General features: G+C 38.9%; 2 protein-coding genes and 1 long non-coding RNA gene across 4 annotated transcripts in view; all 3 read left to right on the forward strand.

Moving 5' to 3' along the window:
• The first annotated feature begins 4,975 nt into the window (after positions 1-4,975).
• The window catches only part of LOC307164193 (alpha-2-macroglobulin-like), a 45,587-nt gene continuing 23,328 nt past the window's right edge, over positions 4,976-27,234 (forward strand). Inside the window, exons 1-8 of one of the 2 annotated variants that reach the window (XM_079880672.1) lie at positions 24,809-24,993; positions 25,730-25,913; positions 25,982-26,138; positions 26,256-26,308; positions 26,440-26,460; positions 26,549-26,714; positions 26,790-26,874; positions 26,951-27,065. In XM_079880672.1, coding sequence (XP_079736798.1) covers positions 24,914-24,993; positions 25,730-25,913; positions 25,982-26,138; positions 26,256-26,308; positions 26,440-26,460; positions 26,549-26,714; positions 26,790-26,874; positions 26,951-27,065 — 861 coding nt within the window. In that variant the 5' untranslated portion in view covers positions 24,809-24,913. Of the gene's footprint in view, positions 5,111-5,196; positions 5,282-24,808; positions 24,994-25,729; positions 25,914-25,981; positions 26,139-26,255; positions 26,309-26,439; positions 26,461-26,548; positions 26,715-26,789; positions 26,875-26,950; positions 27,066-27,234 lie in introns of those variants that run through there. The other variant, XM_079880674.1, reaches the window with a different exon arrangement.
• LOC307164968 lies at positions 5,360-5,844 on the forward strand. Its single transcript, XR_013822369.1, has 3 exons — positions 5,360-5,464; positions 5,542-5,656; positions 5,741-5,844. It is a non-coding gene; the product is annotated as an uncharacterized lncRNA (long non-coding RNA).
• On the forward strand, positions 7,582-10,936 carry LOC307166080 (alpha-2-macroglobulin-like; the record flags this gene model as incomplete). The annotated part of the gene is given in 19 exon segments (XM_079884211.1): positions 7,582-7,732; positions 7,813-7,891; positions 7,897-8,034; positions 8,126-8,249; positions 8,320-8,352; positions 8,355-8,437; positions 8,516-8,567; positions 8,663-8,746; positions 8,835-9,011; positions 9,125-9,200; positions 9,290-9,446; positions 9,528-9,602; positions 9,672-9,834; positions 9,910-9,991; positions 9,993-10,092; positions 10,161-10,382; positions 10,464-10,585; positions 10,709-10,790; positions 10,877-10,936. Coding segments are annotated over 19 exon segments (2,040 nt in total), but the record flags the coding sequence as incomplete, so codon positions are not given.

Genomic DNA, 27,234 nt, shown 5'->3' on the forward strand with positions numbered 1-27,234 from the left:
TAAACATGGCTCACTCAGGCAGTTGAGATTCTTTAATGTGTTTTCTATTTTTTATTTATTTTTTTTGAGGTGTTTTGTTTGCCGGTGACCCTTCATTAATTAACTGGCAAATTTAAAAAACTTTACTTTGCCAACCATGGTAATAAGCTGTGTAAATTTAGGGCTTTTCACACTGCACTTGACCCTGGGTTATCGTCATTCACTTGACGAACCAGCTTTTAACCCTGGGTAAATGAGCATTTTAGTTTTTGTAATTTTAAAGAGGGTTAGCACTGCTTTTTACCTGGGGTTATGAAACCCTGCTCTGGAACAGGATTGGTTCTGCTTGTGCAATGTTATTGTTAACGCCAAATTACGGTGCCAAACTTGTACAGTGTGAAATTATGTGGTGTTATAATGTTACAACTAGATGCTTAGCAACTGACAACTACTAGTGAGCTTTCAATTCACACACTTTAGGCAGTCAAGGAAACATTGCTTGGTGTATGCCTACATAAACAGTCGTTTCTGCATATGATAGGAAAAATGTCAAACAGCAATGGAAAACAGGACAATTGGAGTGAAGAGACTGTCATTCTTACCTTCAAAAAGTTCACTCAGAAAACTTGACATAGTCAGCAATGTGTAATGCTAGAGCCTTTATGTAAACGGGTCACATGCTATGTTTGTCCAACATTGACACTGCAAAAAAAGGACTTTAGCCCAGTGTTTGTGTGCAGTGTGAAACGTCAGTTTATGAATAACCAGAAATGAAATGCCCCTTTCCCCTGATTGGTCAACATCAAACAGTGCTGACATCAGTTGTTCCTCAGTTATGCACAACAGAATAGTCATAAGGCCCACTGCTACAGTTTACGGATTATTAAAGCATTTAATCTCTTTAATGCAGTCATTTGACCATTAAAACAGACACGTTGATCTGCTTTATCAATGCAGAAATGTTTACTGAAAATACCTGCAATTGCTGAAAAAAGACTTAAAAGTCAAGGGTTGTTTGATGGTGACCTCAAACAAAACATTTTCAACTAAACCTCTGTTAATTCTCAATAAGAACTTCTGTAGACGTCTGACAGAAATAGTCAATCTGGTTAATAAGTGAAGTTTGTGGAGTTGTTTAATCCTCTTCTGCTGAGATCTTCACAGATTTAATGTCTTTTCTCTTCAGTTGATTTCATCTAAGGCTGTGGCTGAAGTCAGTTGTAGTTTGTGTTCTCATTTCTCTTTCTTTCAGTGCTTGTTCACAACAGGTGTTTGAATGATTGAATGTTTCAGGACCACCATACTAACCTTTAAATAGCATTCTAGTAACATAAAGGAAACTGAACATTTTATGTTCTTGGAATGTTACAAATTGTTAACCAAAATTAAGTTCTAAGAACGCTTGAGGAGCATACAAATGCGTTCCTCTAACGTCAATAAAAGTGGAATTCATACCCAGCTTTTGTGAACAGTGGGCCGCTGAGGCAGACTAAAAATGGAATTTCAATTTTATTTTTTGTCATCCTAAAAACAAAGTGGTGTGTAATAGCATGGTAAAATAATAGCTGTGGTCTCAACATACACATTCTCACGTTGATCACAAAACTGTGTGAACTGAATCCATCGCTTTCCAAATCCATAATGCGAATGTTCTCCAGCATGATTTGAGATGATCCAAAGCGCATCTTGAGCAATAAAAGAAAATCTGACTGTATGTACAGAGTCACATGATCAATAATATTTACATGCATGGAAAAAGTAGAAACATTTTTATTCTTTAAAAAATTCAAGGTTTAATGTAGATTTTCAATTTGATTTGACTTTTTTAACTAGTGCAGCCAAACAAGAGCTGCCGCAAACAAATCGGTCACACAAAACATGTGCTGGAAGATGTGTCTTAATGACCAAAGCAATAGTTTCACCTCACATATGGATCACAGATTTAATCAGATTGAACCCCTCTGATAAAACGTTCAGATGAGTTTGTACAGTAGTTATGCTTTAGCTTTTGACATCGTAAATGCCCCATTCATCCATTTCTAAGATAGGCCTATTAAATTGTGCAGGAATGAAAGAGACATCTTTGATTGTCATAGAATTCCAACTTTGCCGTAAATTCGTGGAAATCTATTCTGATGGGATAACTTGTCTTTCCTGCAGAGTTTTAAAAAACTAACATGCATATAGAGCTTGTGTTTCAGAATTGGCAACCCTGTGATCAATTACAGAGGCTCCGCCCTAAAGATGTCCAGATTGCCTATGAGTGCTAAATCAAGCTGGTCTGATTTATTAAGAGTGTTTAAATAACGCTGGCATCAGTGCAGCTGATTTAGAGTTAAGCTGTAGAGCAGTGTGGATCATAACAGGAGTGCTGCAGGGTTTCTGTCTAGTCTTGGATGATTGCTGTTCATGGCTGTGAGAGAGAGAGAGATTTGTGTTTGGAAAGGGCTCTTTTAGCCCTTTTCCTCTTTGCTGTTGATGGACAGAAAAGGCCGTGAGTACCATGGGCTTTGAAGAGAACAGAAATGTTTATGCTGATATTGTTTTAAAGATGACAAAATGAATCCCCAATGCAAACAAGTTCATTGATCATGTTGTACTTTGTGGCCGTCTAGTGGTTAAATGATGTATGGTGTTCACTGAGTGTTCTTTGAAGGGTTAGTTCACCCAAAAATGAAAATTGTCAGTAATTACTCACCCTCATGTTGTTCCAACCCCGTAAGACCTTCGCTCATCTTCGGAACACAAATTAAGATATTTTTGATTAAATCTGAGAGCTGTCTCACTCCTCCATAGGCTTCTAAGGGTCTGAAACTTGCTGGCCCAGAAAAGTTATTAAAGAGATCGTTAATATAGTCCAAGTGACTCCAGTGGCTCAATCTTAAGTTTATAAAGTGATGAGAATACTTTTTGTGTGCTAAAACAAACAAAAATAACGACTTTATTCCACTTTTCATTTCCTTCTCTCTGGGCGTTGAGTCTTTTCGCGTAGTGCGTCTGTTGCACGTCACCACGTAGGCTCACTATTGGCCGACGCTGGTCGTGTGTGATCCCCCTTTTCAAAAGTTAACAAACACATTCTGGGGAAACCATAGGTTTATGTGAAATTTCAGCTCAAAATACCCCACTGATCATCTATTTTAGCTTGTCAAATTTGCCCCTTTTTGGGCAAAAATGTGCCTTTTTGTGTGTCCCTTTAAATGCAAATGAGCTTTCTATTCCCAAGAGGCCGATCCTTTACACGAGCTTCGGATACTCCGGCAATAACAAAACGTGCGACTCCCTACTGTTTTGATTGATTCCCTTCCATCGCAGCGATCATTTGTTATTAAATTAGGGGCCGCTAAGATGACACCATTCTCTCTACACAGACTTTAAATGTGAACCTGTGAGAAACGCTGATGGCGTTCACATGCGCATTAAGAATTGGTTCTATAGTTATGTGCGTTTGAATATATGTGCGCAGGTTTGGAATTCCCTACAAACCAAGCCTAAACAAAGTACTGGTCTTTCCTTATAAATTTTGATACAGAATTTTATTTTATTTTGTCACTTCGGGGTTGGTACGCGAAACAAATTTTCCCAACAACGCTTTATCTGTAGAGTGGTAAGGGGATCCTCCATAGGGAGAGACTAGTTGGCACTTCAGCACTGCGTTGACTTCGGGTCCAGGTGAAGGTCATTTGTCAGATCTGGATACGACCTGGATCCGGCAGGCTGTGGGAAAACCTTGGGATAAACAAAGACACTAAAATTAGCGTAGATGCCATTCTTCTTATGATGTAACGAGTACATCAGGATTTATAGGAAGTGTTACCGGTTCCAGCTGATGTAATCTATGCAGCCTAACGTTGAATTCTAGAAGTCTATAATGTATTATGTGAATGCTAGGTCAAAGAGATGTCTTTAATCTGGCTTTGAACTGACAGAGTGTGTCTGCTTTCTGGACAATGGTAGGAAGGCTGTTCCAGAGTTTTGGTGCTAAATAGGAGAAGGATCTACCGCCAACGGTCGATTTTGATATTCTAGGTATTATCAACTGGCCGGAATATTGAGATTGCAATAGACGTAGGACTATTGAAGGACTATAATGTGTTAAGAGCTCGCTCAAGTACTGCGGAGCTAAACCATTTAGTGCTTTGCATAAATTTTAAAATATTGCTGATTACTTACAATGTTTAATAGGGAGCCAGTGCAGTGTTGAAAGGTTTACAAAAAAAAAGTTACTGGGTCACTTTTCACGTTTTCTGGGTTGGTAGATTCATATAGCACTTAAACATGGGAGAAAAAGTCAGATTTTTATGATATGTCCCCTACTCCCCTTTAAATTCCGAGCTTCAACATACAACCTAGAGCTGCACGGTTAATCGCTGAGAGATAGTGATCTTGATTCAGACATCCACACAGCCTTATTCCTAAATGACAAAGATTTGACTATTAATTAAACTTTAGAAAATCAAACGGAACATTCAAATCTGCGTTGGAGCTGCTGAGCCAGAGCGAGCAGTTGTCATATACTGTAGGTTTGCAATTGTTGCTTCAAATGATTGTTTTGATTTCATCACCACCTAGTGGTGTACATGTTAAAATGTCACAAATTATTATTTTTTTTATCCAGAATCATGCAGCTCTAATAGTGAATGTGAGCCTTTAATGCCGTTTTTGCAGTGAATTTCCGAGTTGTCACCATGGATAGCAAGTTTTTGCCTCTTGATCAGATGGTAAGGCCTGACCATGAACAAACTGCATATTTATTGTAAGGTTTTGCAATTTGATTTTTCTATAATGATTGCTGCATCAGTGTGTTCTTTTTTAAATGCTTACCATTCCTGTCTCTGTGTCTTGCAGTACAGTCTGGTGGTGGTGGAGGTGAGAATTCTCTGGTGCAATGGAGCCAATGCTTTTTTTTTTTTTTTTACTTGCTTTGTTTGCAGTATTTCTCTGAGCTGTTCATTGTTTTAATAGGACTATAATAATAACCGAATTGGTCAGTGGACGAACATTTCCTAAACGGGATGGATATTGCAGCTTTCTCACGAGCTAAACCCAGAGGCTCAGATAGGGATGTACACACTAAAGGCTTTTATTGGTGACCAAATGATCTCCCATGTTTTTGAGGTGAAAAAATATGGTAAGCTGTTATGAACATTGTGTATATAATGTGCAACAGTTCAGTGACAGATCTTAGGTTTTACAACACTTTTATATCTGGTTTAGTTTTGCCCAAGTTTGACGTGACCATTAACGCACCACAGACGTACAGCGTTGCAAATGTTGGACTGAAAGTTGAGGCTTGTGCTAAGTGAGTGACATTTAGTTTCTTGTCTTGTGGTTGGTCAGTTCTTGATCTTGTTCCTTGTGACATTTTCCAGATACACATGGCCAACCTGTCCCTGGTCGAGCCTTGGTGGAAGTGTGCCGTAATCCATTTCCATACGTTGTGGTTCCTGATGTGACCCGTCGTTGCCTGACTAAAACTGCAAAGGTGTGACTCCTGCCTTACAGTGGAGGGTTTTTCTTCTGCTTGTGCTTGACTTAAATGTGACTTTGTTTTGCTACCAGATGAATGCCACAGGCTGTGCCTCCCTCACCGTCGATACATCAGTGTTTTTTAACACCAAATTTGAAAATAATACGCAAGACACTTTTCTTGTGAATGTCACTGAGGTGGGAACAGGTGAGCTATTGACTGATCTGAACCATTGGCATGTGTACGGTGGAAGTTGACTTGTTTATTCAGTGTGTTTGTATTTTCCCCCAGATGTATTGATGTCAAAATCTGCAACAGTGTCCATTACGTTTGAAGTCGGCAAGGTCACGTTTGTGGACCTCCCGGATTATTTTGAACCTGGATCAACGATTAAAGGAAAGGCAAGTAAAAGTTCACCCCTTGTCACAGAAGCCTTCACATTTGTTCCCTTTTCTAACCTTGATTCCTAACAGATATCCATGTCTCGTTTTGATGGGACTCCAGTCGCAAACAAAGCAGTTTATCTCCTGGATAACAGCTGGCCCAACAAACTGCTGCAGAGTCTGACCACAAACCAGAAAGGACTGGCCACATTCTCCCTCTTCACTGCTAGTCTTCCTAAAGCCACCCTGAATCTGGTGGTACGATTTGCTCTTTGTGCTTTGTGAAATGGATTTCTCACAATTGCTAGAAACCCATTCCATTCGTTGTTCCCCAGGCAAGTGCGACTCCCGCGGTTGTCAGTGGTTACAAATCACCATACTTCACTGCAGATACAAGGGTTGTTTAGCTTCTCCAACCTGATGCTTCCAGTAACCCATCTAGTGAACTGACTATAGTAAAGCTTGAGCAGCCACTCAAATTTGATGCTGCGTTTCCAGTGACAGTGAAGTATTCTTTTGTTGGAGAGGCTGGTGTCTACAGTGTTGGCATAATCTATATGGTGAGTGGACATAAGGTTTTTATTTTTATTTTTTTATAAACATTGCTCTCACCTGATTATGCACCTTTTTGTTTTTGTCAGGTCTTGTCCAGAGGATTGATCGTCCTCCATGGATTTCAGACAGTCAAAGTGAGGGCTTCTAATATCGTCACGGCTCTGTCGTTCCAGCTGTCTGTCAGTGTCGATAGGGCTCCAGTAGTGCAGATTCTGGTCTACTGCGTTCTGCCCAGTGAGAATGTTGTTGGTAGTGCATTGTTTGAGACAAACTCTTTTCCAAAACCAGGTATGATGTGCGCTGGCATCTTTTGCCTTCAAGTGGGGTATGATGATGTGTCCTACAGCATGTTGGTCCTTGTTCCAGGTGTCTCTACAGTTCTCTCCTGCTACGGCCGTTCCTGCTGAGGGAAATGTTCTGACTGTCTCTGCTGAAGCAGGATCTCTGTGTGGCATCAGTGCTGTAGATCAGAGCATCTGGATCTTGGAGCCAGGCAGACGTCTGAGTGCTAAAATGGTATCCATGTCCAGTTGATTTAAATTGTTGTTGGTCTTGATTGACAGTAAGGTTTGGCTTTAGAATGAGTAATGCTAATGGATCAATTGGACAAACTTAACACCTATAAACTGTGACCACAACATACATACTAACACTGTTTTATGGTCGCAGGTGTTTGACTTGCTCCCTGTGCGATCGCTGTCAGGTTACCCAAACAATGTTGAGAATGAACCACAGTGTCTAGGTTTTCGACCCGGTCTAGCTTTTCAGATAGATTCTGCCTACACTGCTCCTACAAATCAAGCCTACACAACCTTCAAGGTAGAAAACCATAAATTATCATGTAGTCAATGAATAGCATGCAGTCATTGACTTTAAATTGTTGTGACTTGTTGACAGCCTGGGAATGAAGATCGCAACAAATCTTGCTGTACGAGCCCCGCCGTGCCCGCTGTATCGCAGATTTCCAGAAAGTAGGTCTATGCAGATGGGTAGTTCTTTCCATAAACCATTCTGCATGACATGGTGAACTTGCCTTGTTGTAGGAGGTTATTCCGCTTGCTTTGTGGATGGACAAACTGTTTGTTAAAATTTCCATAATTGCAACGAGGGGCAGTTATGAACAATGCTTATTTTGCAGACACTACTACTGTTCAGAGTAAATGGGTAAAATAACTTGTCTTTCAGTGATGGATTTGAATGGTCCTCCTGTAGCCATGGCTGAAATGGCTCCTGCTGAAATTGCTCTTCCAGAAGCAGAAAAGCCTGGACCCGACACTCCGTCTTCAGAAGTGACTGTCAGGACTTACTTTCCAGAAACATGGCTCTGGCAGCTTGCTCAAGTGGGGTTAGTGAATTCCTTCTAAAGCTACTTAACCACCGTTTTTACTTCTGTTCCTCTTATCTTTCTCTTCTGCTGTCTTTCAGAGACACTGGATCCACACAAGTTCCTCTCACTGTTCCTGACACCATCACCACATGGGAGACTGAGGCGTTCTGTCTGTCCTCAAAGGTTTCGGTCTGGCTCCTCCTGCTCAGCTGACGGTCTTCCAGCCCTTCTTCCTGGAGCTCTCCCTGCCGTACTCCGTCCGTGGGGAATCTTTTGAGCTTAAGGCCACGGTCTTCAGCTATCTGTCCAAGTGCATCATGGTCTGCGATGGTTTATTTTTATATTTCTATAGAGATAGATGGGTATAGAAGGTCATGTGTCTTTGCTCCATGTGCTCGGTTTCATTGGCAGGTTAAAGTAACTCCAGCTTCATCCACGGCCTTCACTCTTAAACCATATACTGATCCATATTCATCCTGTCTTTGTGCCAATGGGAGAAAGACCTTCAAATGGGTTCTCTCAGCTTCTGTTCTAGGTCAGTTTTGGACTGCCTCTCTAAATTAGACAGGAAGTGAGCAACACCTAATATACACTTGTCACTGCAGGAACTGTCAATGTGACTGTCAGTGCTTCAGCTGAAGCTCCCGGTCTCGATGTGGCACTGAAGTCGTGACTGTGCCGACGAGAGGACGCATTGATGTAGTCACTCGAAGTCTTGTCCTGGTGAGTGTTAACCAGCCTACTGGAGTTTGATCATGGAGATCATGCTGCTACTGATGTGGTGTTTTATTGCTTTTATAGCCTGAAGGAGTTGAAAGGACAAACACCCAGAGTTGGTTACTGTGTCCAAAGGGTTTGTTAGCACTCAATGATTCCCCAATCCATTCTCCCTGTACAGCTAAATTTTAGTTTAGAGCTTAATTCTGATCCGTTCTTTTCGGTCTGCAGGAAACGTTCTTTCTGAAGACGTGACTCTGACATTTCCAAAAAATGTGGTTCAGGGATCAGCCAGATGCTCTCTTTCAGTCCTTGGTAAAACATTTCATCGAGTAGAAACTGACATGTGTAGGTTGGTAGAATAACGGTTTCTGATGTAGGTTTAATGCTTGACATCTTGTAGGGGACATAATGGGTCGTGCGCTGAATAATCTGGATAGGTTATTACAGATGCCGCATGGCTGTGGAGAACAGAATATGATTGTTCTTGCTCCCAATATTTACATCCTGCTGTACCTGGAAGTCACGGAGCAACTCACCGCAGCCATCCGAGAGACCGCCACAGGATACCTTCAGAAAGGTATGGATGACCAAATCCACTTTACCTTTGTAGGAGACCAAATTCCAAAGAGGTTTAGTCCTTCTCTTCAGACACTCCCTGACCAATTTACATGTTGCTTTTGCCCCAATCAGGATACCAAAGACAACTGAACTACAGACATAATGATGGTTCATACAGTACATTTGGTTATGATGAATCAAATACATGGTGAGTTTTGCTCTGTTCTACTATTGTGTATAATCTGTCGTGGCACCAGCAGTTTGTAAGTTTAGTTTGTCAACCTTTTTCACGACCAGGTTGACCGCTTTTGTCATGAGGTCTTTTGGTCTAGTGAGGCAATTTGTCTTCATTGATCCACATATCCTGCAGAGTGCAAAGGATTGGTTGATCAGCAAGCAGGGTTCAGACGGCTGTTTCGTTCAGCAGGGAACTCTGCACCACATCGACATGAAGGTGCAATACATGTTTCTTAAACTATGCCTTAACCAATTGTCTTGAGGCCGTTCTTCTAAATCAAATGTGGTGGTGTTTTAGGGTGGTGTTGGTGACGAGGTGACCATGACTGCCTACATTGTTGCGTCACTGCTCGAACTCGGCGTCCCCACAACGGTAAACTTATCTCCAGTAGTTCTGTGAGCTCCTTGCAGATGATTTTTCTGATATTTGTTTTGATTTCAGGATCCCGTCATTACCAATGCTCTGTCATGCTTGAGGCCTGTCGTTGGGAACCTGGGAAACACTTATGCCACGGCTCTGCTGGCCTACACCTTCAGTCTTGCTGGAGAGACCACCACTCGATCACAGCTTTTAGCTTGCTTGAAAAACCATGGCATTTCTGATGGTGAGATTTACCAACCTCTTGATTTGTTCATAAGGTTCTTTGTCCTCAATTTTCTCCTCTCCATCTCATCCTAAGGCACTAAGGTCCATTGGTCTCAGACGACATCTGGTGATACTCTGGCGGTGGAGATCAGCTCTTATGTGCTGCTCGCAGTTCTCTGTTCAGCCTCTCACGACGGCTAATCTGAGTTATGCTAACCGCATTGTCAACTGGCTTGTGACCCAGCAGAATCCCTATGGAGGGTTTTCCTCCACCCAGGTGCCTCTGACTACCAAACATGAGTGCAATCATTTATGAGGAGTTTTTAATCTGGTGCTTGTTTTTAGGACACTGTGGTGGCTCTTCATGCCCTGTCTGTGTACGCTGCTCAAGTGTTCAGCTTGGACGGCTCCAGCACTGTTACCGTACAGTCCTCAGTAGTAGGAGGAGACTCTTATAGCTTCAAAGTGAATCGGGACAACAGGCTGCTGTATCAGGAGAAGCCGCTGAAGAACATTCCCAGCAAATATAGTGTTAAAGCATCAGGATCCACTTGTGTGTCTGTGCAGGTCTGTATCTTCACTCCCTCAGCTTCTGTTGTGCACATCCAAATCTTACTGTGCTTAGTTTGCTCTGCACTCATACTATAGGTTGCGTGTTTCTACAACATCCCAACACCCGTTAAAGCCGCCAAAACGCTGAGTGTTGAAGCGCAGGTGACTGGAGACTGCCAACCGCTTGGAGCCGATCTCATGTTGAACTTCACGGTGAAGTAAGAACAGCTTTGAATTTGTGTCCTAAAACATTTAAAAAAAAAAAATTTACGTCTTCCAAAAGGAAGCTGTTCTTGATCCTTTTGAATAAACCTCTTTATTCCCCAATCACCCACATTCAGATACGATGGTGTGAAAGCAAGCACTAACATGGTTCTAGTGAACATTAAGCTCCTGTCGGGCTTCACAGCAGATACGTCACTGGTTCGTAGGTTTAAGATTTAGAAAGTCCCAAAATGCTTGAAGCTCCTTCACATGTACTTGTCTGTAAACAATTGTCTTTTCCTCAGCTCGGTTCTTCACCCCAATCATTCTCCCCACTAGTGGAGAGGGTTGATGCTGAAGATGATCATGATCATAAGGGTTTATGACTACTATCAGCCAAGTATGCTTTTATCCTAATCATGCTCCAGCACATCCAGTTAAACCTGATCCAGCTCATTTTCTCTTCCTATTTCAGGTGATTCATTTGAGACCACCTACACGTCCCCCTGTCCATGATTTGATTCAGTACTGGCTGTAGGAGACATGACTTAAATAAAACTGCTTTTACACAATCAGTCCTTTTGTTGCCTGTTTTGTCATCTGACATTAGTTTGAAGCAGGAAGTTGCAGTGTTCATGAGTTTCTATTTGTCCTTTGACTTCAAATCCTTGTTAGATGACTGAAATGTTGTTCACTCAGGCAGTGGCAGTTAACTTGTTTGAGCTTGAACTTGACATTTTCTAGAAAGACTAACCTGTGTAAGAGGAATGTTAAAATCATAGTTAAGGTTTTTTGCATTTAAAACTGATGTATTTTGCTTGCAAGCTTCCATTCATCAAGGACAGCCTACGGATTAAAAATACTTTTACAACCATGGCAATTAGCTTTTATGTATGAAGGCATTCAGTTAGACTAATATCCAGTGTAGCCAGTCTTACTATAACAAACCCAAATGCAATAAACATTCAATACTGTAATGTATAGAAGTCATTATTCAATGAGTCTCTCAGTGATGCAGTTTTAAATACATTTATATATTCATATAAAAGAATATAACAGTGGTGGATATGTGCAGCCCTTAACATGACAGTAGCCTAATAACCCTACTCGAAGGATGAATCTATATTTAAGTTGTACAGAGACTAGGATGTTATTTTACAGTTACTTTATTATCTGTACCTGAAAATTGGGGTTGGGGGTTCACTGTTAGACACTTGCATTTGAAAAAATGTCTATTAATAAACTAAACGTTTACATCAAACTCCTATAATGACATAATTCCTAAGTAATATAATTTAAACCTCTAATATTCAATAAGTAAATTAAAAGGGAGGGAGGGTTATATAAAAAGGTCATTTTCATGGTGTCCGCATTTGTGGACAGTTAATTTAACTCCATTTAGGGTTAATTTATCATGGTAATTTTCTCCAAACCACTTGAGGGCAGTGTCAGTAGATGGACAGCAATATTGTAACGGTGGCTGCTGTCTTGCATACCAAATATTAATTGCTTGATGACAGCAATCCAAGATGCCTGACAGCGATAGCCATGTTCCAAATTCCCCAGGCATATCTGTGAAAAACTTTTATACAAGGTCAATTGAGGTGAAAAATAATATTAGTATGTACAGTATGATAAATATGTAAGTATTTTATCAACTAAAATTGAGTAAATGTAGTTTTTATACACCAAAAACCTAACTGTCCACGTATGTAGACGTCATGCAACACTGGATTCAAATTGCATAAAGTCTGATTTCTGTTTCCTGCTAGTATATCTGTTCTATTTTTGCAAAGATGATATGGATTGTCTTATATTGTGATAAAACAGACATTTAACAAATATATCAACATAACCATTCAAAATGACATATTACGGCATTAAATGGCAGACAATAAGAATATAAGTTGTTACAATCAGCAGTGAATTTTTCCATGAATTGCCTATATTGCTACTATGTGTCCGCATATATGAAACTACCATTATAGTTCCTAGAATATGTGTTTTATTGTTATTATATTGTGGACAGTTAAATCATTTTTAAATTAAATTTATATTTAAGAAATGATAATGGATTTCAATTTTAGCATCATAGTAATAAAAATAATCTTGATCTAGATGATCTAAAATCTAGATAATGTTTTCCATAATTCATGCATGAAAGGGTTAATAATAATATGTATTCCTTATAGAATAATATTAGTTCTACAGGTGGCCATATCTTTGAAAAATGTTTACTTTTGCTCAATTTCATGTTATTCTCTAGTGTACTTTAGAAACTAAATCTAACCAATAATTTAAAACTGTGGATTTTTGGTCTGCTTTTTTTATTGCCTTAAAAGCTGTAATTCTCACTATTCTAAATAAGTACAACTCTTTATTAAAGTAACATAGGTCCTATACCTAAAACTATCATTTGTCCCTTTATAAAAATTTCTTCCCTCAATTACTTATGTCTAAAATTTTAAAAGTATAAAATGTGAGTATAATGAGTATAAGTTACCTGCAACTTATCCAAAACCCTAATGATAAATGATTATACTTAGAAGATATTTCTGGTGTTATAAAATATTGCATATTAATTTTCCAAGCAAAATGTACATTTTAGTCAGAATTATTGTGCTCCTATTTGGCGCGCATGCATGCAGTAGTGCTCGTTCAATGTGAAGTTTAGCAGCAAAATGCAAGTGTTTGCACGAATTTCTAACATTTACGGATGGAGAATATACCTGTGAAATGTAGGTTTTGCACTGAGGAAAACACCATGTCTCAAATGCATAAAAGAGGACAAAATATATGCTGTTTGCTGTGGTGTATCGATTTGATCTATGATCGACTTCCAGGGCTTAATTAATTGTTCACTTTAAAAAGAAAATTATGTCATTATTTACTCACCCTCAAGTTGTTTCAAACCTGTATGAATTTCTCTCTTCTGCTGAACACAAAGGAAGATCAGAAAAGTTAGCGATTAATTTAACGCAAAACAAAATATAACATGCTTTCATGTCTGAAAACATTATTTTTGTCTTACATTTCACAATAAACTCAGACAGAAAAGCTCTGAGTTTATTATGAGTTTAAGTTTAAGCTGAGTTTAACCCTGACTAATTTTCCATTCGTTTATTTTCGTGAATTGGAATGTGTGCAAAGGATTGTGGGTGATTTAAGGCAGCGAAGGATACATCCGATGCAACCTTGAAAACAGGCAGAATGAAGGACATGAACCGAAGGCTGCCTTCCAAGGATCCTTCAAATTGAGATGGCCTTCAGCGTCGCTTGATGACGTGGCAGCCGAGATATGCAGCCTTCTGTTTGAGAAACGACCTAACAGCTACTATTGACCACAAGCCATTGCGCTTTAGTGGAGGATCCCGTTCAGAACTACAAACTATTTTAATAAAAACGTAAAGTCCCTGTAAAGTCAAAATTAAGCATGTGTTCTGAGTTTGTCACATCACAGAAAAATGTGTTATTAGCCACCCAGCCAAATTTGATTGATAAAAAAAGCCACCAAGTAAATAAAAATATCCCAAAAAAAATTAGCAGTATTCTCTGCTCTCAAACACTGGGGGCGTGGTTTCAGCGCAGGAAAACCCCTTTTACAGCAGTTACATACGTACAAAGACATAACATGTTTCCTTTTCTAAGATAATCAGCACATCCAGGCAATAGCTCAAGAATATTTTTCATATTCATACACAGTGTACATTTATGGTTGACAGATATATTTACCATAATATTCCACTCGCACAATAATTTCCGCACAGTGTTCATTTGACTCAGCAATTTCGTTAGACGTTTATCATCCGCAGTCATGTCGGTATTTGTTGTATGATTATCATCGATAATCTTGTACAGCAGGCTTGATATTTCACATTTAACACGTGATTTAAAGAAATGCTTAGCAAGCCAGGCGGTGCAGCAGTAGTTTCCCATTTCCACACTTGGAAAGACTCAGGGTCTTCAGCAGCGATGCGCTTCCAGCTGTCAACAGCATCATCATAAACGATATGCTCGCAGCTTTCATCCACAAGTTTCTGTCTGATACATCCACGATGTAGATCTCATCTCTAAGCTCAAACAAAATCGCCTCAACAGCTCCAAGGATTCTTTGCAGATGCGGTGTGGCGCCAAACTGATTCAATGCCTGAGCTAAAATGATTTTCAGCTCAGGCTTGAGGAGTTTCAGGCTGATCTCGTCAAAACATCCATAAAAATAATATGCAGAGGGTTCGAATAGACATAAATGCCGTGTCTGGGAGGGATGGTCTACAGCATGTCCATCGCAATCCTGCTCAATCCATTTATCGATCAGATATTCCAGGATAATTATATGACGACTGCTTTAATAATTCTATGTCCAGCATCACCGACACAACCATCCACATAGTCACCGGACGTGTCAGTGACCTCAGTGGCTGCTGCAGCTGTAATGGGTCCACCAGATCCGGAGCTCGTGAGGAAACCTAGGTTGTGATAACCCAGCCCTGTACAAAATGTATTCAGCCAGTCGATGCTTTTTTGCAGGCATTCATGCGTAGCAGTTGATGATCCTGTTGTTGTTGTGTATGCGTCAACAGGTCCAAGAGGAGAGAATGGTGAGAGAACAGTTTCTTGAGACATGATGCGTGAATGGAGTGGGATTGTCAGGGGCAGGTATTTAATGGTTGTAGAATGTAGGCGGAGCTACATGAATGCCACGCCTACTAGATACACACCATTCAGGGTGGAATAATTTCACTTTGACGTTGTTGTACCTTTCATATGCATCAGACCCTTTGAAAAAGCAAAAATGTCTTCCAACAAAGGTAAATCCTTCCATTGAAACATGAATTTTAAATCATAGTATTTTAGATGGCCAGCCTCAGAAATAGGCCATGCGCGTTCAGGTGCATCCTTTCCAAAATCCCTGCAAAGGATGTAAATGTTATGTAAATGGGTATTTGTTAACGTGGTCCGCAAGCAGTCTGCATCTTGTCCCCATTGTTAATCCAGACCACTCTGCTATGAAAAGTGGATCATCTTCCCCGTCTTTAAGTCTCTCCAAATTCTGGTATAAAACAGAACCCAATCCCTTTATGTGAACACTAGATCAGGGTCCTCTGTTGTATTCAATGTAAATCTCTCATCATTATTCATATTGATCAATCTGACTTCACAATTGTTTTGTCAAAATCGTACGTGCACAAACGGCATATTTCACACTCTCAGGTTGCTCGTGGAGAAACCTGGATAAAGACGGTCCGTGTTTTTTTTCTCGGAGCTAAAGCCAGATCCTCCATAGCTTCATCAATGCTTCTCTCAGCAGTTTTGTGTGCTGCCGTAGCCATTGTAGCTGTATAGTTATCTGTTTTGCAAAAATCACAAGTATTTTACATTGTGTTTGAATCTGAATGGTTTGAATCCTTTTTAAACAACACTCCATCTGCCTCTGCATTCATTATGAGGGGTGTGTGCGTGTTTGGTGAGGTGTGTGTGGTCTGCGGCAGCATCACGTAGCCTTCAATTCTGTCACTTCTATAGCTTAAACTGAGGTGCGTGTGGACGCATTTCGTGGAGCTGCTCGAGGAGTTTGTTTACCTAAAACTCCCCTCATCAGCTGGTGTGGGGTATGTTAGGGGCGGGGCCAGTGTGGGACTCTGAGTGTACTTCCACGAAATCATTTCGCATTTTGTAGCTCAAAGTTTTTGGAGTTAAAACCATGAGCTGGATAACAGTTCTATCCTTCTTTCAACAACGGAAAAATGTAAAAATGTAATTGATGATACTGTCATTTTTTAACATAATGTTTTTTTAATACTACAATTGTGTTTGAACATTTATTTATATTTTTTAGAAAAATACGTTTAACCTTTTTTCATTGACTTTTTAACATTTTACAAATACCGTGTGAAGGTAAAAGACTTTCTCTTAACCCCACATGGAAATAACCTATATAAACATATATGTTTTAATATAGGTTTTGATATAGGTTTTGAATATATGTGACATATATAAAATTGGCCGTTTTCCTATATTATATGTACATATATGTGCATATATGTACATATATATATATATATGCACCTATATATATGTGCATATATGCACCTATATGTTCACCTATATGTGCACATATATATGCGTGCATATATGCACCTATATGTTCACCTATATGTTAACCTACTATGAAGTTATGTATAAAAATGCATTAAAAAGTACATAAATTTAAATACAAAGTTTGTATATTATTTAGTTTTAATTTTTGCATTTCAAATTTCACAACTTTAACCAATCTCTAATTAAGTACTTAATAATAGCAAATGTACAGTCAATTTCTGTTAAATTAACTAAACATATAATATAAGTACGGAATACCTGCACATTTACAGTATTACTCATTAAACAAACACTGCACATCAAGATACGTGAATGATAGGAAATACAAGCTTAGTATATCATTTAGAACATGTAAAAATATCCACATTAAAAGGCAATTGCTGTATGCCTTTATACTCTAATATAACTTATTTTACACATTTACAATTACATTTTATCCAAAGTGACTTAAAAATTAAGAGAACAATAGAAGCGACAAGTCCCAGTTAGTGTAGCACAGTACACATAGCATTTTTTTTTTAACAAAGATTTAGTATTATTGGGTCAAGTGTTTATTAAAAGATGGATCTTTAGAGGTTTCTTGAAAATGTGTTGAGTTGGGCAGGTCATCCCACCAGCAGAGAACAGTCCAGGGAAAGGTCAGTGAAAGTGATTTTGTGTCTCTTTGGGATGATGGCACCACAAGGCGCCGTACACTAGCAGAACACAAGCTTCTGGAGACACATAGATCTGAAGCAGTGAGTTTAGGTCTTGCTGCAGCATCTGGATCAGTTGCAAAGGTTTGACTGATGCTGGAAGAGCTGCCAGGAGAGCATTACAATAGTCCAGTCTGGATAGAACAAGAGCTTAGACAAGGAGTTGTGTGACTCCGATAGGAAGGGCCGGATCTTTCTGGTGTTGTATAAGGCAAATCAGCAGGATCACACAGCAAGGATGGTTTGGCTGAAACCATAAGCAGTTCTGTCTTGGCAAGGTTGAGTTGAAGGTGAAGGTCATTCATCCAGCAAGAATTTTCCATCAGGTAGGCTGAGATGCGAGCAGCAACCGTCAGATCCTCTGGCTGGAATGAAAAGTAGAGATATGTGTCATTAAGTGATAGGAAAACCCATGTTTCTAAATGACAGAACCTAGTTACAATACAAAAAAAAAAAAAAATAGATGGGTGAAATCTAACACACTCGTGGTCTTACTGTAGCAAAACCAAACCCTGTGCAGCTCCAGTGGCCTCACAAGGATCAAATGAATATTCATATTGGAAAATATAAAATAAAACAAATTACATTTTCTGCCACTTTTAGTGCAATCATGTGGAATCAGAAGACTCGGCCATAACAATATTTTAAATTACTTCTTCCCATACCTTGTTTGCCATGATCATTCTGCTTTCCACTTGACCTGAAATCACAAAAAAAAAAAAAAATTTACAACTCAGTATTACATTTACACAGGTCAGAATATGTTCCACTGGGACAATGCAAAACCTCAACTGACTTTATAAGCCTAATATATGCACATATGCATTCTATAGCTACCTGTTGGCGAGCATGGAGCCAGAATATGCTATTTATCATGTTGTGTTCATATTCTAGACTCATGTGCTTTCCTGTATCATCAACAAGTAACTTAACGTTACAGTATTTACTGAATTCGTTTACTTAACGGTCTCATAGCCACGTTAACCCTTACGAAAATTAACTATGGTTTAACCAAAAAAAAAAAAAAAAAAACCTTGGTAACGTTAGGTCTATTTGTAGTATAACTGCAGGTTATTAAAAATGGTAATACAAATCCACCAAAAACGTGGTTACTATTTTTTTAAGATAAGAGTTTTCAGCTTCCAGACAGTGTTTCAAAATGTCCCGCCATTTAAAAGATTGATTTAACGTTACTGACAGATACTATCGCGTATTAACAATGATTTTATACACAATTAAACGGACTTTGATATGTATAACAAGTCTACGAAAGCTCGTTTTAGGTCTTTTGAGGTGTGGGTTCAACAGATCTTTCTTAAAACAGATGGAAAATGTAAAGATGCATGCTACATTTTCAGTGTTTTGCCTCCAGCTCTCGCCAGTTAACTGAACATCATTTAACATGCTAAGATTATAGCTTGAAAACTGTAACGTAAACTTAACACAAATGTAAAATAAAATATCGTTCACATGTAGACTCTTACCTGCAGCCGGTTAGGCTATCGGTTGGCATGATGTCCACTGTGACGAACCAGGCTCACTGAAAAGGGCGTTTCCGAAGAATCCAAACCATTGATCTATTATCAGTGATCAAACGCTGACTGACAACAACAGGGATCCTGCTCACGGCTGCTCTCGACGAATACCATTGCTTTGAACCACTGTTAATCTCACAATCCACTTCACGAGAGTAGTAACGTTAGAATTCAAATCTCCCGCTTCGCTTGCCCTCGACACAGATCCAAAGTCGACTGACTGATCAACTAACCGTTGTGGGCGGGACTAAACGGCGGAAACGTAATGGCGGCGAATTTGATTCTGCGTCATCGCGCGCGCGCGCACACGCACGCGCGCACACACACACACACACACACACACACACACACACACACAAAGGCCTGAATGTGCAGCAACGGAGATTTGGAAAAATATTACTAAAATATACATGAAATTATGGGAGAATAAGACAATTAAATAATGATCAAAATGAGCATCTATTTGCAAGACAAGATTAAAGACTATAGACTATGCAATAAAAAAATAATTCAATACAGGCCTACTGTAGCCTATGTAGGGTAGGCTACTGTATGTACAAATACTATTATTTACCTTAAAAAAACTCACTTTAACCCACACATGCTTAATAATCTGTAAGGACAACATATTGAATATTTCTGCAGTTTCTGCCTTCTTTTCTTTGTTTTCTAATTTCACAGAAAAAAATCTATAAAATATTACTTTGTAAAAATACAGACAAGTTCCTTTTAAAAAACGTAAAATTGATGTAAAACCAAAATACAAGCAATTACCTGTAAATTTAATAGTGGACCTTAAATTACAGCAAATATCTGTAAAATAACAGGCATTCACTATAATGGCAAAACGGTAAAATCCTGTATAAAAACAATACAGACCATTACCTGTAAAATTACACTTTTTTTTTTTTACAGTGTAGGCAACATAAATAAAAGCCCAAAATGAGGAAATGTACATTATTTATTTACTTAACAACAATAAAATAGTACAAGAACAAAAATAAGACAAAAAACTGAACAGAAATAAATATATCTTTTCGATCTTCTCAGCTCTGTGAGCTTCGAATTGATAGATGTGCCTAGCATCATGAATGACAGTTGCCAAAGTGAGATATGAGCTACAAAATGACCATCCTGCCATGAGCTATATAGGAGGCATATCTTGTATGTAGCCTACATATAGGGCTTATATGTGGATATAAAGAAGCAATACAGGAGACCTATATGGCCTGTATATGCACATATATGCACCTCAGTTTTGCCTATATGTGGCATATATACGCATATATGCAGCATATATATGATCATATATGTGCATATATGCTGTATATATGCAGCATATATGCACATATATGCTGCATATAGGTTTCATATGTGCATATATCCACATATAGGTTCTTTCCATGTGGGACCCTTTGATGCACAACATGGGTCTAAAAAGACCCGACTGAGTTTTCATTTTCTATATCTTTGCAAGAAATTAATTTCATCATTCAGTATTCCAGGTATTCCTCAGTTAATTTGTTTTAGATCATTAAAAATCCTAATTAAAATTTTTCATTTCTTTCTTTTCGAATAAAAATCGTTTTTGTATCGCAACCCTTCTAATGCGCAACATGGGTCTAAAAAGACCCGTATTCATTTCCTATGTTATTTTAGTGATGGCTGAGTGTTTCTTTGCTGCATCTTTAAAATATATGTATTTTATCATTTGTTATTCCAGGTATTCATTAAATATCTTGTTTTTGATTTCCACAAATCATTATGTTTATGTTTCCTTTCTTACTTTATAAACAAACACAGTTTTTGTATTTCTACATTTTTTTTTACATACATGGGTCTAAAAAGACCCGTATTCATTTCCTATGTTATTTCAGTGATGGCTGAGTGTTTCTTTGCTGAATCTTTAAAAGATATGTTTTTTTTTTTTTCTTTGTTTTTTTTCTTTCTTATTCCAGGTATTCATTAAATATTTTGTTTTTGATTTCGACAAATAATTATGTTAATATTTCCTTTCTTACTTTATAAACAAACACAGTTTTTATTATTTCTACATCAATTTTACATACATGGGTCAAAAATGACCCATATAGAAACCTTTGATATTTGCACATTTTTGCAAGTAGGAACATTTACTGCAGAACACTATTCACCTGCCACACATTTCACAACTCAACACGGCTGCTTTTGTATATTTGATGCAAGAAAGTAAAAGTCCTGCCATATGTTTTTTTCCACCCATGACCTCAGACAGCTGATTTCACTAATTAGTTCTACCTACTGGCTGAAAAACTGCTAATTAGGTGGTGCAATTAGGCTAATTCAGGTGATTGGAACAAAATACTGAGGAGGTCTTTTACTTTCTGAACCTGGACTTTACACCTTTGGTGATTGCTATGTTAGAGAAAGTGGCAAATAAACATTTCAAGTGTTAAATGTGTTGTCTAAATGACTGCTAAAATGATTGACAAAATGTTGTCTTTATTCTTTTGTTTTATCATGCTTGATAAGTAAATTTGATAGAGTAACACAAAACCTAGAAAAAAATTAAATAATAATTTTTGGTAATTGAAAACAATAAATTTTTAATATTTATAAATCATGGAATTTATAGATCATGGAATATTAAATGCTTAAATAAATTGATCTCAAAAGATAAAAAAAAAAAAAAAGTCCAGCCATGCATGAAATAACATAGGAAATGAATACGGGTCTTTTTAGACCCATGTTGTGCATTAGAAGGGGTTTCCATAGCTTGCGCATCAAAGGGTTGACTTGTTTTAAAAAATTCTGTAAATGACTGTAAGGACCATCTATTGGCCCAACGATGGAATCCAACGGCCTGGCGAAGGTTTAAAGCGTGTATGTGTTTTCAGCGATCCAGTGAAGTTCACTTAATTTATTGGAACTTAGTTTTAGTATTAGCCTACTTTAGCTCTATGCGTAATCTGACTCCAATTTCAAATGATAATCAAATTTAGATCGTATTTCTGATTAGAAAATAATCATAAATATTGATTATGAATTAATTTAGATCTTTGATTATTCTGATTTAGCCTGACTACGTCAGACTTCCTACTTCCGCTAATTTCATTTCGCTCCTGTAGTCAGTCTGAGATAGCAGCGTATCTTTCAGTTTTCCACCGGCCTGAAAACAGCCGGGCCAATCAACGAACAGAGGGCGGGCTGAGAGCCGTGACGTGGACGCTGATTGTACCGTGGATGCGTAGATTTACTTCACATAATCTGCAAAAGTCGTTCACAGCCATGTTCACTCTGGTATTTCGCTCGATGGTTTAGTTTTTGCATCATACATGTGTTTACAGTGGAAGTTAGATGCGGCTGAGCATGCGCATAACACACGCCATAACCAAACGTTATGTGATTGGCTTACGGGTAACCAATGATTTTAAACTTCAGACAAGCGCCCCCCCCCCCCCCCCCCCCCCCCCCCGCGAGAGAGAAAACACTTCTCTATTATGCTATTCCAGACTCTGTCTACGAAACAAAGTGAAGTAGCAAGGTCTGGTATTACCAGGCTAATTCTGATTATCCCATACTTTCAATTATTCGTTCATTACGGACCTAGTGTCGCTTTGAGACGTCACGTAGCGACTGCGCGCTCACGATCACAAACTAGCCAGTCCTGAAATAGTCAGAGGGTGCAGTGCAAATATTTGACCCTATGCAGCCGCGCACTACAGACCCATAGGTGTAATGTTTTATAATATTTGCAGTGTACAACATGCTAAGTCAGGAATAGTCAGAAATCAGAAGGTCTTCCTAAGATGTGCCCCATGCTCCATTCATAGTGCCTTCAGTTTGATCTATCCTGGACAAAGATTTGCGGAAACACCAGACTACACATTAATCTACTAAAATGAATGATTTCTAAAACTTCAGAATAATTCAAGATGTAACATTTATTTGTCAGGTAAAAATGTATCATGCCAATTACAGAAGTAAATTATTTAAAGCCAATTCAGAAAATACGTGACATCATTTACTCAAAGATGACTCTAAAAGTAAGTAATGTTTTCCTGACCAAGACACAGTAATGTGTCAGGGCTTTCCAACCGGAAAGCACTGAAACATCACTGTGGGGGATGATCCTGGTAAAGAGTCCCAAAGGTTGCTCTGTTCCCTCACCTTAAATACCAGATCAGAACAGAAGGGGGTTATACAAATGTTGTTTAGAGTTGTTTGGGCCAATCCATGTACCCCAGGGGGGTAGCACCTGGTTTCAGGAGATATCGTAAACAGATATCAGCCAGAGAGGAGAAACAGGATTCTCCTAAGTTCTCAATCTTTTTCATTAAACCAATGACTGCAATGAAATTAAGACCATTTTACCAATCGCATGCACTGTGCCCTTTAAAATGACACCAAACATGAAAAGGAAAAACAAAATATTCACAAGATACACCATATGTGTTAAATAGACATTCTTAAAAAACTTTCAGTGACTTGAGGACTGAGAAGAGGAGGGAGAGGGGGATGCAGAGATAAGGAAGAAGGACAGTTTGGGCAGGACAGTGTCCTGTGCTCTCTCTTTGCTATCTTCTGTCCAGGGTGCATTTTACTGCTTTATCGCAGGGTGCGTTTTGTTTTAACAGGAAAATCAGTTCTTACATGACTGAATTTTAATTTTAATTTTAGTCTTTAATTGTTGTATGTGAAAAAGTTGTGTATTTTAATTTTATACATTGTTTTAAATGTGAAAGTACACATTTTCTTCAAATGTAAGTGAAAGTACAACTTTTCTTTAATAAAATAAAAACACTGATCTTATCTCTGTCATCCTTATACATTTCTTAAAAATGTAAAATACATTGTTTTGAATGTTTGTTTCACCATTTTCAAACATTTTTACAATGAACAAGCACACATACCACTAAACAGTCATAAATAGTTCTGGAACTGTGGGAACTAGTGGGGGATTTGATAAACAGTTGCACGGGTGCAGATGTCCAAACAGGTGTCCAGTCCGGAAGTGAGTGGGAGGGAGGGAGGCTGGGGGGAGCGTGGGAAGTTTTATGGGGGGCAATACAACTTTCATTTTTAATGGAATATGCCTACATTCTCTCTCTAATTACAATTAACTAAAGTGTCTACCATAGTGGAGTGAAAATGGCTGGTTTCAAATACCATGGACTAATCAACATGAGGCTGCGGCTTGAACATTATGCTTCAGTAGTGACTTGACTTGAGTACTGAAAACCCCTCATGGATACTATTGGTAATGGTGGCTATGTTCTCTCTAATTTTATCTAGCCTTTCTGTGTTACGCCTCTCTGACTCCACCAGAAGGTCCACCATCCTCCTCTTTATTTGGAGGTGTATCGAACAGTATTCACGTAGCACGGCGTTCGTGGCTCGACTAGTCGAGACTGTTTTCCAAGATGGCTCCTGCCTGTAAACGTGTAATGTACTGTCTTTTATAAAGTATCTTCTTATTAAACTGTCACTTATAAAGTTCTCAATGCTTCGGTTTGCATGTAGGGACCCTCATTATGCTACCGTGTTAGTGTGAGGCTATTTTGAGCCTTGTTAGTGGTATTAACTAGCGATTTACTTTTACTTACACTATGCCCCATATACTAGTGTTATGAGCTAATCTGTTTTTAGAGATAAAACTCTTTATATTCGATTATCATGAAAACGCATCCCAGGGAATGATCGACTCGGTAACCATGTGTTAATTACCCCTAGGTTCATTTTTCACCGCAATTGTCCTTTAAAACTCATGTAGTGTGAGCCAGGCATAAGAGCATGTGTGTTTCAGAGTTGGCAACCCTGTGATTAATTACCGGGGCTCCGCCCTAAAGACGTCCAGATTGCTTGTGAGTGCTAAATCAAGCTGTTCTGAATTATTAAGAGCGTTTAAATAACGCAGGCATCAGTGCAGCTGATTTAGAGTTAAGCTGTAGAGCAGTGTGGATCTTAACAGAAGTGCTGCAGGGTTTCTGAAAGAGACTCTTGATTTCTGTCTAGTCTTGGATGATTGCTCTTCATGGCTGTAAGGGAGGTTTGTGTTTGGAAAGGGCTCATTTTAGCCCTTTTCCTCCTTGCTGTTGATGGACAGAAAAGGCCGTAAGTTCATGGGCTTTGAAGTGAAAAGTGGCCTAATGTCTAATCTATGCTGAATGATGTAGTTGTAATGAAGCACCAAAGCATTAACTGTTTAAGTTAATTAATCATGCTGTACTTTTTTCCATCTAGTGGTCAAAGGATGAATGGGACCCATCAAACATTCATTAACGCTTGTTTTTTTTTCTTTTCTTTTTTTTTTTTTCTTATGAGTCACTGTTGGGCGGAGTTTGTGCTATTGGAGTTATTGTTCCTCAAATATATTCCTGAACAAAAGTGGCTTTTTTTTTTTTTTTTTTTTTTTTTTTTTTTTTTTACCATGGCACAGTGTTGCTAAATCAGGCTTTCCACTTTATTTACTTTTTTTTCACATAGGCTACTTCAACCCACTAGCTCAGGGTTCACCAATCTCGGTCCTGGAGGGCCGCTGTCCTGCAGAGTTTAGCTCCAACCCCAATTAAACACACCTGAACCAGCTAATCAAGGTCTCATTAGGCATACTAGAAACTTTCAAACAGGTGTGTTGGAGCTGGTTGGAGCTAAACTCTGCAGGACAGCGGCCCTCCAGGACCGAGATTGGTGAACCCTGCACTGATGGAGATCACCACTTTGGCTTATTTTGATGCACAGACCTGGCAACCCTGTGGCATCCACTTTCTGTGTACATTCAGCCAACATGCAAATGTTCTGACCTGATTCCCTTTGGTTCCTGAACCTAAACTTAATGCTGTTTACACAGGTTATTCATGGTGACATTCCCTGCAGTGATTGAAACTGGATCTAATGCCAAATTGTGTGCAAGTCTTCTGAAACCCCAAGAGAGACTCACAATGACAGTTTCTCTGCTTAATGAGGAAAATGGGATCACTCAACTTGTGCAGCATGTTTCTTCAAAGCCATTTCACCGCTGCTTTAGTTTCCAGGTCTGTTATCATGAGACATGATTTTTATTTATTTTTGTCTGGTTTGAGTTAACTGAACTTCTTTACAGGCTCCTCGAGTAGATGGAGAATCTGTGCAGACGCTGAAGGTAGAAGTCCAAGGGAAGGTCTTCAGAGCAACTGAAGAGAGGAAAGTCATGTTCAGACGTTACCAGCCTTTGACCTTCGTCCAAACAGACAAACCCATCTACAATCCAGGACAAACCGGTGAGCTGTGAATGTCCCTTGGTTTAATATTAGAGGTGTAGATAGTCCAATAGGCTACAAGTTCTGATTGTCTTCGAGTGCATTATGAAAATAATTTGAGTTTATCTGTCTTTGCAGTGAATTTCAGAGTTGTCACCATGGATGCCAAATTTGTGCCACTTAATCAGATGGTAAGTTCTGGCCATGAACAAATTGCAAATTTATTGCAGGTTATTTTTACGTGCGCAGTTTTGCAGGTCTCTTCAATGACTGCTGCAATAGTGTCTTTTAAATGCTTAATATTCCTGTCTTTGTCTTTCAGTACAATCTGGTGGTGGTGGAGGTGAGAATTTGTTCTTGTCCAAGTCTTTGAATGGTGCCACTGCCACTTACTGTTTGCTGTTTTTATGAGCTGTTCATTGTTTCAATAGGACTACAATAATAACCGCATTGGTCAGTGGACAAATGTTTCCTCACCGGGTTGGATCTTGCAGCTTTCTCACAAGTTAAACCCAGAGGCTCAGATTGGGATGTACACACTAAAGGCTTTTATTGGTGACCAAATGATCTCCCATGTTTTTGAAGTGAGAAAATATGGTAAGTTATTGTGAATGATGTGCAACAGTTCAGTGACAGATCTGAGGTCTTACAGCGTTTTTATTTCTGGCTTAGTTTTGCCCAAGTTTGATGTGACCGTAAACGCACCACAGATGTACAGCGTTGCAGAGGTGGGACTGGAAGTTGAGGCTTGTGCTAAGTGAGTGAAACGTACAAATATTATCTTGTCTTGTGGTTGTTCAGTTCTTAATTTTGTTCCTTGTGATGTTTCTCAGATACACATATGGCCAACCTGTACCCGGTCAAGCCTTGGTGGAAGTGTGCCGTGATCCCTTTCCATATGCAGTGGTTCCTGAGTTGACCCGTCGTTGCCTGACTAAAACCGCAAAGGTGTGACTCCTGACTTACAGTGGAGGGGTTTTCTTCTGCTTGACTTTAATGTGACTCTTTGTTCTGCTACCAGATGAATGACACTGGCTGTGCCTCCCTTATCGTCGATACATCAGTGTTTTTCAACACTGAATTTGAAAATAATATGCAAGATATTTTTCTTGTAAAT

The sequence above is a fragment of the Squalius cephalus genome, assembly GCF_949319135.1.
Source record: "Squalius cephalus genome assembly, chromosome: 1".
NCBI lineage: Eukaryota > Metazoa > Chordata > Actinopteri > Cypriniformes > Leuciscidae > Squalius > Squalius cephalus.